The sequence below is a fragment of the Chelonoidis abingdonii genome, chromosome 13 (assembly GCF_003597395.2).
Source record: "Chelonoidis abingdonii isolate Lonesome George chromosome 13, CheloAbing_2.0, whole genome shotgun sequence".
In the NCBI taxonomy this organism is placed as follows: Eukaryota; Metazoa; Chordata; order Testudines; family Testudinidae; genus Chelonoidis; species Chelonoidis abingdonii.
In genome coordinates, this window is record NC_133781.1 from 32,695,158 (window position 1) to 32,712,320 (window position 17,163).

A 17,163-nucleotide genomic window follows, 5' to 3' on the forward strand; every position below is an offset into this window, starting at 1 on the left:
TAGGGAGGTTGTGGAATCTCCATCTCTGGAGATATTGAAGAGTAGGTTAGATAAATGTCTATCAAGGATGGTCTAGACAGTATTTGGTCCTGCCATGAGGGCAGGGGACTGGACTCGATGACCTCTTGAGGTCCCTTCCAGTCCTAGAGTCTATGAATCTCTTAAGGGAGGGTAATTTTTCCCTACCTCACAAGGGTGTTGAGGATTAATTCTTCAGTGTGTGTGATGTGTTTAGATACTGTGGTGATGAGCATCATAGACAAACCTCAAGTAAATAAACTGACTGGAAGGCACACAGTGCCCACATTGGGACAGGATTTAAAATTATTGCATATCTTGTCATACCTATTAAGTAAACTTCAGCCAGTTATCCCAAACCTACTTGATTTCCCCTTCCCCACCACAAATAATTGCTGCTTTTAAAGATGGATGTGCATTCATATGCCAGGGGCCTATAACAATGAGAGCTGAAACATTTCATACTGCCCCGGTGCATATGCTCTGATCTGACATTACATCAATTGCTGGTAACTAAACAAGCATGAAAGTTCTAACTTATCCGTACATTTGTTTGTCGCATGTTGACACAGGCCTGATCCAACTCCCATTAAAGTCAGTGAAATGACTCCCATAGACTTTGGATTCAGACTGCAGCCAATAAGCAAATCACTCTAATTTTGATGACAGAATTGCCTTGTGTTACCAGCTGGAATAAATCAATTTTGAGACATGACAGAAGGTGAAAATCAAATTATAAACTCCAAACCAGGATGTGATGACCCATAGCTCCACACCTGGGGGATGCCCAAAGGGAAGGAAGAAATACCGAACTTTTTACAGATAAAAAGGATTACAGCTCCTGAACAGATTCTCTTAAAAGTTGGGGACCTACATAGGAAAATTTCTGAACTCTTAATCCTATTTTGTAACAAGTATTCAGTTAAGATAAACCCTTTGCCTTCTTGGTAAATTAATGCTCTGAATTCAGTGTTTAGTGAGTCATAATCTTCCTTTAAATATGGAGCAGCCCATGTAACATCATAGTTAGGGTTGATCAGAGCTTTCTGCTTAGAACTGCTCAAAGGGCTCTAAAATCCACATGGATATTCAGATTGGTAGAGCCCTGCGTGGATACAAATTTATATCCACCGATATGGCTATCCACAGATATAAATTGGTATCTGCAGAATCTCAGGCCTTTTCCAGGAACTGCAGTGGCGAAAGGAGCAGAATGTGGGGCCACCACTCCCAGGATCCAGCTCCCTCTGCCAGCAGCTCCTCTGGTGTGGCTGTAGTGCCCCCAGCCCTTCCACGTAGCTGTCTGCGTCTCCTGTCTGGGGGTGTGCATGCCGCTTGAACACGAGTGCGACCAGGGACAGCTGCTGGTGAGCCTGATGCCCGCCCCAGTGGGCATGGCTGAGGATGGTACAGCCAGAGGAGCAGCCGATGTGGGATGCTGGCTCCTGGGAGTGGCAGCCCCATGTTCTCCTTCTGCCGCTGCAGTTCCTGGGAAAGCCCTGTGGTTCCATGTGTACTAGTTTACATCTGCGGATATCCGCATCCATGGATATACATTTGTATCTGTCCAGGGTTCTATGGATTGGCCTGAAAATTGGCATACCACTTGGGGTATGTCTATTCAGCCCATGGAATTGAGCCTCCCAGCCTGGGTCAACAGACTTGCGCTAGAGGGCCAGTTTGGGCTCCGCAAGGAAGAGCTCAGTTAATGAGAAATCTGAGCAACCCATCCACCAGCCCTGCTGGTGGTTTAGTCTGTTGCTGATCTGCAGTCCTAATGACTCTGAATTCCCTGCATGCCTGACTTCTGTATTTAGTTTGTAAACCTGGGCTTTTATGGATCCAGACTAAAACTGTGACTAGTTGTCCACATAAATATTGTATCACTTAATGCCCTGGAGTTCATGTAATGCCAGATATGCTTCTGCTGGGCCCTGGTAGGGCTTCCTTTACTGCCTAGTGGTACCTCTGGTTGATACCTGAAAAGTGCCGTGAAAACTCTCCACAGCACTTTGTTCTACCCACATTTGCCCTTGAATCATACCTCCTCACTTCCCCCACTTTCTCAAAAACCAAGAAAAATTCACATGCAAAAAATGTTGTTTATGAGGAGTTAAGAGTGCAGGAGCTGGCACTACTGTGTGCCCTTTGTGATTTTTTCAGAATGAGAGAGTGTAATTCCCAGAACTCAAATGTTGGGAAATTAGGAAATGCAGTTACCCCTTCCTAACCAAATGTGCCATTTTCTCTGTGCCCTGCATTCCTATTCATACAGTTGAACAGACTCTTACTGTGCTCTGTTCAGGACCATTGGTCTGGGAAGTACTTGCTGTTGGTTGGCAGAAGTAAGCTACGCTGATCTCCTTGAGGGGACTCATTGAGCAGAGTTCAAGTGGTATAGTTGTTGTATCGGAAGTATTGCCTTAACTCTGCATTTCTTGGTTTGACATTTGGGGTTAAATTAGAGCAAGGGAGGTTTAGGCTGGACATTATGAAAAACTTCCTAACTGTCGGGGTTGTTTAGCGCTGGAATAAATTGCCTAGAAAGATTGTGGAATCTCCATCATTGAGGATTTTTAAGAGCAGGTTGGACAAACACCTGTCAGGGATGGTCTAGATTAGTCTTGCCGCGAGTGCAGGGGACTGGACTATATGACCTCTTGAGATCCCTTCCGTTCTATGATTTTATGATTGTTCTATGATTTACATTCTGGGAGCTAAACTCCTGCTTGGGCAGGGCAGGATGAACACAGGGCAATTTTGAGTGCCTCCAGTCTTAACTTCATGTTAACTCGTTTTTTGTGTGTGAATAGTGTGATCCTGCTGCTCTTGTTCCTACGGCCATAGACTGAAGATGGCAGCATGGTGGACCTAACTTCTGTGGCAAGATCCTAAGATTCATTGGCAGGCTGGGAATTATGCAGCAGCTTCTTTTCCATTTAATCAGTACAGAATTAATTTGATAAGAAGTTCAACTGATTTTATGCTGCCTCCACATCTCCAGTTTTCAATATGTTATATATTTTTGTATTGTTATGGAATTAACAGCATCATCATTATGGGGGAGACCTGGAAAGGGGTCATTTATTCTTTTGCATTTGGGGATGTGTGGGTGGCAATTTGGGATTGAGGGATAAGCACATTAGCAGAACGATTCTGCTACAGTCATCCACTGTGAAATGGTTCATAGTCTTGGGTGAAATTGTCACTTTGATGTTTCACATTATTACCCCATGACTGAGGTGAAGAGAGACGTTTACACTTGTCTGAGTTATTGATTCAGGCCATCTTCAAAGTCAGGCAGGCATCATTGTGTCAGCTGGGTTATGGTCTCAAGGTTTTCTTCACAACCATAAGAGCTAGAAGGATTTTTTTTTTTGTTTTTTTTTTTGTTTTTTTTGTTTTAATGAAGCTGAGACTCTGGAGTCCTGTTCTGCTTAAAGGAGAAATGGCAGAGAATACATGAAGTCTGCTTAAGATGAAACCTGTACTGGCACAGATATTCAAACTGTTCTGAGATCTCGTATATCTAGAAGCAAAAAGGAGTTCCAAGATAATATTATGGACAGATTCAGGAGTTGGTTCAGAATTAGGGTTACCAGATGTCCTGTTTTTAAAAGGACAATTCCGTTTTTTGGGACTTTCTTATATAGGCATCTATTATCCCCCACCTCTGTCCTGTTTTTTCACAGTTGCTATCTGGTCACTGTTCAGAATAGTGTTGCCAAGTGGTGGTGGTCACGCACAGAGAGTGGAGCGGAGCCTTATGGGGAAGGAGAGAATGTGGAGGGACATGGGTTTGGGCTTTTAGGGTAGCCGTGATGGTGCAGTTCTGGGTTTACTGATGGTGGGGAGGAAGGTGTGCTGAAGGGACTGGGATATGAGGACAGCTGGCATGGAGATGGGAGTGGGGGATACATCGAGCAGCAGTTGGCTGTTTTGGCCTTACATTTACGTTAACAAGATGAATCTTAGTGGTAGAACTAACAGATTGTCTGTCTCCTTCTCACCCTATTTAGGAAACGTCTGGAAGAAGCTCCCTTCATGACAAAATCTTTGAGAGAAGCTCAGATGAAGGAGAAGTTAGAGCGCTACCCAAAGGTAGCCTTTATTCCTTCTCCTCTTTCTGGCTGAGTGTAAATTTAGTTGTCAAATAGCTTCAGGGCCTAAACTGTGACCACCAGGATCCTAAGCACTTGCAGCTACTCTTAGAGGAGCGTTTCTAAGGTCTTGTACACTACACAGTTTTGTCTACAAAACAGTGGAGGTGTACACACTATAATGCTTCTTCCGCTGACAAAACTCTTCTGTTTTGCCGACAAAATGAAACCACCTTGAGAAGAGGGCAGAGATTTTTGCGGCAAAGATAGATCAACAAAGTGTCAGTGTAGACACTGTGTTCATTATGTCACTGTAACTGGCCTCCCACCATGACCACTTTGCTTACTGTTTTGAACTCCGCTGCCCTGCATCCAGCCACCCAGACACGCGCCCCTCCTCTTTCAAAGCCCCAGGTAGTTTTGACACTGCTCAGCGTGGAGAGCTCGTATAGCTACTGTCCAGCTGAGCATGCGGCTCCTGGCAGGAAATGCACTCCTGCCTGGACTACTGGGGAAGGGAGTAGGTCTCCTGGGTCTGTGGGCAGAGGAGGCTGTGGGTGAACTCAGAGGGAATCACCAAATCAAAACTTTTAACGTAGAATCCTGCTCTTCCTGGCATGCATCAGCAGGCAGGGCAGGTGGGCTGCTGCTGGGGAGTGGGGCGAGACTTGTGCTGTGCAGAGCCAGGGAGTGAGGAGGGGGATGGTGTCAGGGTGTCCCCCTCCGCTCCCTGGTCTCTGCTGAGCTGGGGTGAGAGGACGGGGGCACCAGCTGTCTCTGCCCACCAGCTTCTGCCTCAGGATTGGTTGCTTCCAGCTGCTGTCTGAACTTAGAGACAGCGTGCCAAGACACTCACTCTCTTCCAACTGTCTGTCCATCTGTCCCTCTCTCTCACTTACACACCTACCTATCTACCTCTGTGGGCTTCTTGTGTTAGTGTGCAGCAATGTCAGTTCATTCATATTACCAAGTGCTACTTTAAAACATGATTTACAATGTGTTACTTTTTGGGCGCACACAGCAATCAAAACAAGGGTCCTAGCGTGGCGCAAGCAAACAATGCCAAGCTCAGCACGCTACAGCAACATACGTTACTGTGGCTCAGTGTTAAAATGCTCCTTCAAGGCATCCCCCACCCAAATAGCCCGTTGGGTTTCTTTTTCAGCCTTGTGTTCATAATGCACAGCAGAATACTGAACACAGTGCAGGATCCATGCTTTCTGACAGACGGCTGGGGTGCAAGTTGCCAGGGAAGTTGAAAGCAGCTGGCAATCTAATAGGATGCCCATGAATGATGGCATTGAAAAACCTTCATTATGTGATCCTGTACCTGATCCCATAAGGCATTGCAGACCCTTCCCAAAGCACCCTGTGGCCAGTTACACAGTGCGATAGTTACCCTCAGTGCACTGTTCTTTGTCAGTACAAGAGCTGCTATTGTGGGTGTGCTCCACTGACACAAGGAGCATAGTGTGGACATACAACAGCGGTTTAATTACAGTGGTGGCTGTATATCGGCATAACTTCCGTTGACAAAACTCTGCAGTGTAAACAAGGCCTAAGTGTCTGACATAGCTTACGTCTACGTTGATGTGCATGTGAAATCATCTGCCCATAATGGCTCCATTCAGTAGCAGAGAGAATTAATTTTATTCAATACAAAATTACACAAGACAGTTAAATCCAAAGCTGACTGCAAAGTTACCAACGGATCTCACAAAACAGCGTGACTGGGCAACAAAATGGCAGATAAAATTCAGTGTTGATAAATGGGAAGTAATGCATGTTGGAAAACACAATCCCAACTATACATATAAAAGGATGGGGTCTGAATTAGCTGTCACCACTCAAGAAAGATCTTGGAGTCACTGTAGATAGTTCTCTGAAAACATCTGATCAATATGCAGTGGCAGTCAAAAAAGCTAACAATGTTGGGAACCATAAGGAATGGGATAGATGATAATAAGACAGAAAATGTCATTATCCCGCTATTAAATCCATGGTACACCCATGCCATGAATATTGCATGCAGTTCTGGTCACTTCATCTCAAAAAAGATGTACTGGAATTTGAAAGGGTACAGAGAAGGACAACAAAAATGATTATGGGTATGAAACTGCTTCCATATGAGGAGAGATTAAAAAGACTGGGACTGTTCAGCTTGGAAAAGAGACGACTAAAGGAGGATATAATAGAGCTCTATTCATGACTGGTGTGGAGAAAGTGAATAAGGATGTGTTGTTCATCCCTTCCTATAACACAAGGTTCAGGGGTCACCCAATGAAATTAATAGGCAGCAGGTTTAAAACAAACAAAGGAAGTACTTCTTCACACAACACACAGTCAACCCATGGCACTTGTTGCCAGAGCATGTTGTGAAGGCCAAAATTATAAATGCATTAAAAAAAAAAAAAAAAAAAGCTAGGTGAGTTCATGGAGGACAGGTCCATCAATGGCTATTTAGTGAAGATGGTCAGGGATGCAGCCTCATGCTCTGTGTGTACACCTAGATCTTTGACTGCCAGATGCTGGGACTGGATGACGGGCTGAATCACTTGATAATTGCCTTGATCTGTTCTTCCACTCTGGGGCACCTGGCATTGGCCACTCTCGGAAGACAGGATACTGGGCTAGACGGACCATTGGTGTGACCCAGTATGGCCGTTTTTATGGTCTTCCTTTATTTTAAAATGGCTTGGAAGCATCAAGTGGTGCATATAGCAGCCTGTGACGTCATGTGAGCTTCCCTCTGTTCCCCTCATCCTCTCCCTGCACTTCTCTCTGCTGACTGTTACGCTTCTGTAGCATCTTGTTCCAAATTAAATGGCAAGATCTTTGAGGAGGGGCTGTCACTTCTTCTTGTGTGTATGTGCGGCCCGCATCCCATTTGGGGTCTCAGGGTGCCACCACAATACAAATAATAGGTGACGTTCTTGTGTGCAGCCTCTCAGAAGAGAGTCAATCCTATATGAGCCTCTTGTGAGGAGGAGGTAACTTGGCCTCTACTGAGCCCTGGCTTTAGCAAATGCGCTCCTACTCTTTAAGAGTGAATGTTTCAGCTGATGCAGCTTTGTTTCTGACTAGGTCGTGCTTCGAGTCCAATTCCCAGACCGTCATGTTCTGCAAGGGTTCTTCCGCCCTAGTGAAACTGGTAAGAGCATCCCTGCTTCTGTCTCACTGGTGATGTCTAGCGTTCAGTGCCACTTACAACTGTGAAGTAGTGTTACGGGAGGCGGGCACCGGGCATCTCTGCACTGCGGGGGGGGAGTAATGCAGCTCTGAAGAAGCTGCTTGCACTGTCACATCTCCACCCACCTGAGTGGGCATTCTTTCAAAGATGGGTGCATAACTGGTTGGAAAACTGTTCCCAAAGAACGGTTATTGGTGGTTTGCAGTCAAAGCTGGAAAGGCATAATCAAGTGGGGTCCTGCAGTGATCAGTTCTGGGTCCAGTTCTGATCAATATCTTCATCAGTGATTTAGATAATGGCATAGAGAGTACACTTATAAAGTATGCAGACAATATCAAGCTGGGAAGGGCTGCAAGTGCTTTGGAGGATAGGATTAAAATTCAAAATGATCTGGAGAAATGGTCTGAAGAAAATAGGATGACATTCAATAAGAAAAAATGCGGAGTACTCCACTTAGGAAGGAACAATCAGTTGCACACATACAAAACGGGAAATGACTGCCTAGGAAGGAGTACTGAGGAACGGGATCTGGGGGCCATAGTGGATCACAAGCTAAATGAGTCAGCAGTGTAACACTTAGCAAAAAAAGCAAACATCATTCTGGGATGTATTAGCAGGAATGTTGTAAGCAAGACACAGACACGAGAAGGAATTCTTTGATTTTACTCTGTGCTGATTAGGCCTCAACTGGAGTATTGTGTCGAGTTCTGGGTGCCACATTTCAGAAAAGATGTCGACAAATTGGAGAAAGTCCAGAGAAGAGCAGCAAAAATGATTAAAGGTGTAGAAAACATGACCTCTGAGGGCAAATTGAAAAAAAAAATGGGTTTGTTTAGTCTCGAGAAGAATAGACTGAGAGGGAACACAGCAATTTTCAAGCAATAAAGAGTCCTGTGGCACTTTATAGACTAACAGACGTAAGGACTCTTGCTGCTTTTACAGATCCAGACTAACACGGCTACCCCTCTGATACTTAACAGTTTTCAAGTACATAAAAGCTTGTTACACAGAGGAGGAGGGCAAAAAATTATTGTCCTTAACCTCTGAGGATAGGATAAGAAGCAATGGGTTTAAATTGCAGAAGGGGCGATTTAGGTTGGACATTGTGTCCAGTTCTGGGGGCTCCAGGCTGGGGCAGGGGGGCGGGGAAGGCTCCAGCTGGGGATGAGGGATTTGGGGTGCAGGAGGGTGCTCCAGGCTGGAACTAAGGGATTCGGAGAGTGGGAGGGGGATCAGGGCTGAGTCGGGGTTGGAGTGCAGGAGGAGGTCAGGGGTGCCCACTCCAGGTGGCGCTTATCTCAAGCAGCTCCTGGAAGCAGCGGCATGTCCCCCCTCTGACTCCTATGTGGAGGCATGGCTAGGCGGCACTGCCCCATTGGCAGGCGCCACCCCTGCAGCTCCTATTGGAGCCAGAGAGGGGAACATGCCGCTGCTTCCAGGAGCCGTGCAGAGCCACGGCACTTGCAGAGTGGGGCAAGCTCCTGACCCCGCTTCCTGGCTGGAGCACCAGAGCGGGGAAATCCCCAAACACTGCTCCCCAGCAGGAGCTCGAGGGCTAGATTAAAATGTCTGATGGGCTGGATGCAGCCTGTGGGCCACAGTTTGCCCACCCCTGGTCTAGATAATACTTAGCCGTGCTATGAGTGCAGGGGACTGGACTAGATCAGTGGCTCTCAACCTTTCCAGACTAGTCTACCCCTTTCAGGAGTCTGATTTGTCTCGCGTACCTCAAGTTTCACCTTCGTTAAAAACTACTTGCTTCCAAAATCAGACACAAAAATACAAAAGTGTCACAGCCCACTATTACTGAAAATTGCTGACTTTCTCTTTTGTACCATATCATTATAAAATAAATCAATTGGAATATAAATATTGTACTAAAATTTCATTCCATATAGAGCAGTACAAACAAGTCTTTGTCTGTATGAAATTTTACTATGTACTGACTTCGCTAGTGCTTTTTACGTAACCTGTTGTAAAACTAGGCAAATATCTAGATGAGTTGATGTATCCCCTGGAAGACCTCTGTGTACCCCCAGTCGAGAACCACTGAATAAGTTGGCCTCTTGAGGTTCCTTCCAGTCCTACAGTTCTATGATTCTATAAGGAGCTAGTGCAGTCTGTTCATGTTGCTTCAGTGAATTGTGTAAAGAGAGGCTTGGAGACATTCACCGTACGCAGACCTGCAAAGGAAGAGGACTTATTATCAGGACTGCTTCATGGTGTCCCAACTGAGGTCATACTATTCTTGCCATACTACATGATGTTGTTCCATTAGAGTTGAGACTTGGTCCAGCCAGAGTGAGAGGGAAGACTTGCTTCAGCTGTTGTGTCTGAAGTTACCAAAGCCCAAAACAAAAAAGCAGATGTCCTCAGCTGAGCCAGAATAGTGGGGAGTTTAGAGTTTCTTGCAGGGAATATGTCAGGGTATGCACCCAATTGCTCTCCTTGCTACTAATTTAGATTCTTCTCCTTTGGTGAAGACAGGTGGCCTTGCCAACTAGACTACTTGCTGTTGCCCCAGGAAACACCTGCTGTCTCATTAGACCTGAGAATTGGTGACCAGAGTCTCAGGTGTCTGTTCCCCCTCTGCAAATCCAGACTTCCTGGCTATCTAGTGCAAGACTTTTAAAGCTTGTTTGTCAGGGGGTGTGTGGACTTTGTCTACCCTGTTCTCAGGGCATTGGGGGTGGGATGGGTAGAAGGATTGATAACAGAAGGGTTAATTTGGTAACCAGTCAATACCATGTAGTAGAACCAAAGGAATAAGTAAAGGTTCCAGAAATCCCCAATCTAGTTGAAGCTGCAGCTTCAGTCATTTGTGTAGCTAGTGATGTTTCCATTTGAAGGTAGCAACTGGGGTCTGTAGCCACAGGAGATATTACTCCGTGGTCCAGCAATGGCACCCAGTCTCAGGCTTCTGGCTTGCCAACTGTTGCCTTTCTTGGGTGAAGACGAAACTCCTCATTCCCTTCTTACCAGGGTATATCCTGACTGAGCAGTTTCCTGCCTTCACTGGGTTACTGCCAGCAAAGACAGTCAGTCTAAACAGACCCCCTTGCTTTCTCTTCAGAGACTGATAACAGAGTGACTGCTGCGGACATAAGTTACCACACAGCTCTTTCTAAACAAGACTACTTTTGTCTTAAGATAAGAAGCGTTACTGAGAAAACATTAAAAACAATAAAAGAACCTACACATGCTCAAAGCTTACTAGAGTTGATCCCAACTCTAGCATCGGCTCTGGCAAGAACAGACTTTCAACACCTCATCCTAGGGTTTCCTTGTGGTTACAAGTTCATCATTGCTTCAGCTCCGAACAGGCACCCTAATGACTAGCTGATACAGATCAGGGATCTTTGATCTAGAGTTTCCAGGAGGAGGTAATTAGTATACAATGGGGGTCTCTTCCCAGGGCATATCTTCAAAAGGTGGCTTTGGATGGGAGAATTTGCATTCCTCTCACCTCAAGATATTTCCTAGGAAATCCACTTCACGCACATTGATCTAAAAAGACCTTTGAACTTCCACATACCTTTCATAGATTGCATTAATCTTGTTTTCCTCCTAATGAAGGTTCCTACAATCTCAGTTGTACATAAACATTTGCATTTCCAAAACAGTGTACCTCAGAGGTGATAACCCTACTTCACTTAAGTTTAATTTAGTTCAATAAAGTTCATTCAGGATATTGTCAGTCTGTCACAGGTGACTGGTGAACACAGCTGTATATTCCATGTAAATGAGTGACCCTGGGAGTGTTTGAGAAGATTCCTTGTGAGCCTGCAGCAGTAAATGTAAGGCTCATTGACTCCTTTCAGAGCAACAGGACCTCCCCTCCATCCCTTAGCCAAAATATAGGGCCAAGGTGATACTGTGAATGGAGGACCTGATGGACAGGTAATGCTCAGGTACTATGGTGAGGTGGGCTATACAAGACCTAGGTAGAGTGCCCTCTCCATCAGGACTAGCTATGTTTGGAAATCCAAGTGGGGTTTATGGCCTAAAAGGAGAAATGGGAGGAGGAGGAGATTTTTGCTGGAAGCAAGGGCTGATGCACTGATTTACTCACTGTCTGCTTTGCTGGGACCCTGTGCTGCTATCAAGAGGTCTGCTCCCTCTTTCCAGAGAGGGGTATAGTGGTGACAACTGTGATATTTGTTCCAGAGAGAGGTACCTGAGATACAGACTCTGCTGTCATGCAGGGGGGAGTATTTGAGGAACAGACTGTGTCCCTTGCCCAACATACGGGCTGTGTTGGTGGGCTTGTGTGAGATATGGACTGTCCCCCTCATCCTGCAAACCCTTCTCTTCTCCTTCACTTCACAGTTGGCATTTTGAGAGACTTTGTGAGAAGCCACCTTGCAGATGCAGAGCTGCCATTTTACCTGTGTGAGTCCAGTGGTTTCTTGTACCCATTCCTTCCCTTGCAGGCCTTTCCCTGGAGTGATGGTCTGGTACAAAGCAGTCTCCCCTCCATCCCCTGGGGTGGTACCCTGATACTTGGCCCAGGTAGAACTGTCTCCCCTGTACATGGCTCAGGAGTGCAAAGGGTTGTAACCTGCTCACCTCAGACTAATTTTTGTAGCCATACCGTACTCTTGCCTGGACTTGAGTTGAAGCATGTATGGACAGTAAGGGTGTGTTTTTCCCTTGAGTGGAAACAGTCCTCCCCCAAACCAGATGCTGCTTGTTCTGGTTAATGTGCTCTCCTGACTGTAACTTGTTCTTTAACTTCAGTTATTGCACCTCCCAGAGCCATCTTGAGTAATGAGAATGAAACCCTCTTCCAGGTGAGTACTACTTCTCTCTGTCTGAATTGCTTCCCTTCTCGCCACTGTACCAGGCACTGTACTAATTTTAAAGGGAGGCTGGATAATATTATAACCTCTGTAGATTTGTGCTCAGCGGTGGCCAATGGATTCACGTTTTCAGAGCATAAGCTCCTCATCAAGCGGTCCTCTGTGTGCAGCAAATGCAGTGTCTGTTTAATGAAAAGTTGTTATGCCTGGGTTCTTTAGTCAGGTGTGAGACATCATCCTTGCCTTAAAGAGATTATCTAGAATCTTCCTTTGAAGAATTGTAAGAGGCAAGTTACTGGGCTAACTGACTTGTTATCTGACCCATTGTGGCAAAAGGTGGAATACTTGACAAAACAGACCATTTTTCTTATATGCCACTATAAGAGGTTGAAGGCCGGACATAGAGGGACTAGTGGTCTGACACTGGAGGTAGTCTCTCTTGGCTTACTGTTGATTTCAGAGCTAGGGAAGGTTGATTTAGGCGGACTTGAGTGTTTGTGGAGGATCTGCTTTCTGTGTTGTGAATTTTCCAGCAGGCTGGAATTCCTGGAGGCAGGGCTGTCCCTAGAGGGGTGCAGGTCCTAGGATATAAGCGGCGAGTTTCTATCTGCTGGGGGGTGCTTTTCCTGGCTCTGCTCAGGCCCTGCCCCTTCCCCCAATGCCCACTCCCCACCTAGTTCCACCCCCTCCCCTGAGTGCGCTGCACGCTTGCGCCCCCCCCCCGCACCTTCAGATGCCGTGTAACAGCTGATTGGTGGTAGGCGCTGAGAGGAAGGGGGAGATGCTGATCAGCAGGGCCTACTGGAGGGATGGGGAGGTTGATGGGGGGGCTCCTCCTTGCCCCCAGCTGCCTCCCACCTCACCTTCCTGCCTGCCTCCTCATGAAGTGCAGGGCCCCCCAAAGCACAGGGCCCAGGGTGGTCGCCCCTATTTGCTGAACCCTAGGGACGGCTCTGCCTGGAGGCTTTTGCACTTGCCAGGTAACATGGTCTAACTGAAGTCTCAGTACAGAGCCTCCTTTGGAGTGAAGAACTAACTACTAGAGAGACGGTGAAATAGTCTACCATTGACTTTGCTGGCAACTTCACTGTGTATAGACAGGACTTCCCTTCAGGACTAGAGTGTGGTCATTTGTAGAGTGATATGCCAAAGATCATTTGTAAGGTGAGGAGTCAGGCAGAATGTAATGGGAGATTTTGCTTCCGGAGTGTATGTGAGAGGGCTTTTCTGGCGACATATTGAATTAGGAAGGGATTAGAGTGCCTCTGAAGTTGTTTATAGTGGAGCTTTCCAAATTCCACACCTTCCTAGCCAGGCCGTGTGGAGGAGACACAAGTGCAGCTGTTGCTAGGCTATTGAATATGCATGGAGACAAACAGTATGAGCACATACGTTCACACCCCCAGCCTGATCCCTTCCTGGGCCTGGAGCCTGCTGAATCCCCTTGACCAAAAGCTACAGTTAGCCCCGAAGATGGTGGTTCTACAACATTTGCTAACGGCCAAGCTCCTCTCCTTGTCACAACACCTTTGCCCAGGATCCCCAACTAAGGAATGTTTCAAGTGTGCTCAACTTCCTGAGTCTCCTGGTACTGATCACAGCCCTGGTTGGTCAGTGGCTCAGGAATTCTGCTGGACCCAGCTACACTGCCTGAGTGTAGCTGCATCTGTATTGACCTTGCTCTCTCTACCTGAGCCTGGCGTTTGCCTGAATGTGCTGGTGTGCCTGTCAGCCCAGTCCCAGGCAGGAATGGGACAATCACTGTGTGAGACACACACAATGTTGTCTTGGTGGAAAACAGCCAGCCTAGTGTTTTGTCTCTTCAAAGCCATTTCATGCATTTTAATTAATAACAGAAATGCCAAGGGAAAGCTCCTCATGCCTTTGAACTGGGAATTTTTCCCACTTATTGTGAAGACAACTCCTCTCAGCTTCCCCCCAGTTTGTGCCACTTGCCCACAGCTGCCACCCAACACGTTGTCTCAAATTTCTACACAAATTGCTACTGTGGGAAATGGGAGAAAGAATTTCTGTTTGGAGCTCTGGGAAGTTCCCGGAAAATAAACGAAACTGTGGCCAGGTCTACGCTACGAGATTAAATCAATTTTAGATACGCAATTTCAGCTACGAGAATAGCGTAGCTGAAATCGAATATCTAAAATCGATTTACTCACCCGTCTTCACTGCGCGGGATCAATCCGCGCGGCTCGCTGTGTCGAATCCGGAAGTCCGGTCGTCTAGCTGGAGTTCCGGAATCGATCTAAGCACGTTCTGGGATCGAGATATCGCGTCCAGACCAGACGCGATATTTCAATCCCCGAGCAATCGATTTTAACGCACCGATCCGGCGCGTAGTCTAGACGTGGCTTGTGATTCAATTTCTAATGACATGATTGGAGTAAATTCCTGAAAATGGGAAGTAATGGGAGATAATTTGCACTGATGTGGGTAGGGGGAGAAGGGACACCTTCCCTTCTGGTTTTTGATTTCCCTTTATCCCTGCCTCCAACTAACCCCTTTTGATCCCACCTGCCTCTGTAGGGGCTGGTCTGCATTGGAAAGTTACATCAGCATCGCTGCGTGTTTCAACTACTGCCTCTTGGGAAGGTGGAGTCCTGTACGTACAGGAGAACCCCTCCCTTTGGCATACGTAGTGTACACTGAGGCACTGCAGCAGTGCAGCTGCAGCACTGGAACATATTCAGTGTAGACATATCCTAACTCCCAATCTGTGCCATCCTCCCTTTTCGTTTTCAACTCCTCTGGTGTATAGGTCACATTCTGCACCTACAGCTTCTTCCTCCAGTTCCCAGTTTGGCCTTCTCTTGCAGTATGAATGGTCTACAGAAGGTAGGGCAGGAGCTTCTGTTTTCCAAGACTCCTAACACGAGGCCAAAGGGGGGATACACCACACAACTGAAAAGTGACACATCCAAACCTGAGTTTAAACAAAGAAATGCTATTTTTAACACTGGGTAATAATCTGTGGAAATTGTTGCCACGGGGTGGTGTTGAGGCTCAGAATTTAGCAAGGTTCAAAGTGGGATTGGATGCTTATATAGATAACAGCAATATCCAGAGTTGTTATAACTGTTGCTAACAAAATTTGGAAAGGATATAAAATCTCATGCTCCAATCTCTAACTATTAGGGATTAATGGAGAACAAATTATTCAACATCTGCCTCCTGCAGTGTTTTATGAACCTTCCTCTGAAGCATCTGGTACTAGCCACTGCTGGAGACAGGCAGAGGTGAAAGTAACTTACAGGACTTACCTGTACTGCCGGAGTCCTGAGGGGGGCGTGGCCTCAAGCGGAAGAGGCGGGGCCTCTCAAGATTTAAAGGCCCTGGGGCACTGGCTGTGGCTAGGAGACCCAGGGCTTTTAAATCAACCAGGGGATCCCAGCTGAAGAGGTGGCTGGGAGCCCTCCGGGGCTCAGGGGCAAATTAAAGGGCCCAGGGCTCCTGCCGCTATGGGGAACCCCGAGCTTTGCTGGGCTGGGGCTGGGATTTAAAGGGCTCTGGGCTGCCTGCAGCCACAGGGAGCTCTGAGCCCTTTAAATCCCAGCCCCAGCCCGGCCGTTGGAACCGCGGGCGGGATTCAGAGGGCTCAGGGCTTGTTTGCAGATCACATGGACTCCTGCCTGCATACCTTAAAGGACATGAGAAACACCATTAAGTCCTTGGATATGCATACCCCGGCTACCCCAGGAAAGCCCTTTAGGCCACAGACCACCCAGCAACGTCCTTTTCCTCCTATACCGAGGCAGGACTCTTCTCATCGCAGAGGTTGATACTCTCGATGTAGACTGTCTCACCCTCCCTCTAGACAAGGTCAAGGACAGTCTAAGCCACCCTTGGGCCCTAAGCGCCAATTTTGAAGGTGCACCGGAGGACGGACTACTGGTTCTTATCCTGGACGGTTTTCCCTTCCTAAATCGTCTATCCTGTTTCTACCATGCCTAGTCCCATATTACCTCGGACCGTTGGGTCCTTTGCATGGTGCAGGTGGGATATTCTATCCATTTCCATTCTCTCCTACCCTCCTTCCCCGTCCCCCTTCAGGGACCCTTCTCAAGAGCAGTGCCTCATCAAGGAGGTTCATTCCCTCCTTGCCCTAGGGGCAGTGGAGGAAGTTCCTCAGGAGCTCAGAGGGAAGGGTTTCTACTCCCGCTACTTCCTTGTCCCCAAGGCAAAGGGAGGCCTAAGACCTATTCTGGACCTCAGGGAGCTCAACAAGTACATTGTCAACCTGAAGTTCCGTATGGTTTCCTTAGCTACTGTCATCCCTTCACTGGATCCGGGAGACTGGTATGCTGTCCTTGATATGAAAGATGTGTACTTTCACATTTTGATTATTCCATCTCACAGACATTTCCTCCACTTCTTGGTGGGCAAGATGCACTATCAATTCACAGCCGTCCCGTTTGGCTTGTGCACAACCCCTCGCGTCTTTACCAAGTGCATGGTGTTCGTGGCTGCTTTTCTTTGTCGACACCATGTACACCTCTTCCCATACCTAGATGACTGGCTTATATGGGGCTGATCTCACCATCACGTTCAGTCTCAGATACACCTGCTCATGGACACGTTCACTTGTTTGGGTATCATGGTAAACCTCACCAAGTCTGTCCTAGCCCCTAACTCAAACAATAGAGTTTATAGGTGCAGTCCTGGATGCAAATCAAGCAAGGGCTTTCCTTCCGGAAGCATGGCGCCTGGCTATAGCAGGCATAATTACCAGCCTCTGTGCAAGTTTCCCACCACCACAGTAAGGCAGTGCTCAGGCTGCTGGGACACATGGCATCCTCTACATACGTGGTGCAACACGCCAGGCTAAGGCTCAAGCCGCTTCAGATTTGGTTGATGTCTGCCTATCGACTGGGATGTGACGGCCTGGAAATGGTCCTCATGGTCCCAAAGTGCACACGGTCCCCTCTATGCCCTGCAGTGGTGGCTGGACCCCCAGATGGTGGGTGCTGGGGTCCTGTTCCATTCCCCCTAACCCACCTTAACCCTAGTCACAGACGCATCTGCCCTGGGATGGGGAGCC

General features: G+C 47.2%; 1 protein-coding gene across 2 annotated transcripts in view; it reads left to right on the top strand.

Moving 5' to 3' along the window:
* ASPSCR1 (ASPSCR1 tether for SLC2A4, UBX domain containing) overlaps positions 1-17,163 on the top strand; it is a 96,947-nt gene that overhangs the window by 49,005 nt on the left and 30,779 nt on the right. For both annotated transcript variants that reach the window (XM_032764518.2, XM_075071943.1), the window contains exons 9-12: positions 4,038-4,119; positions 7,203-7,269; positions 11,638-11,700; positions 12,049-12,101. In XM_032764518.2, the coding sequence (XP_032620409.1) occupies positions 4,038-4,119; positions 7,203-7,269; positions 11,638-11,700; positions 12,049-12,101 (265 nt within the window). The remainder of the gene's footprint in view (positions 1-4,037; positions 4,120-7,202; positions 7,270-11,637; positions 11,701-12,048; positions 12,102-17,163) is intronic.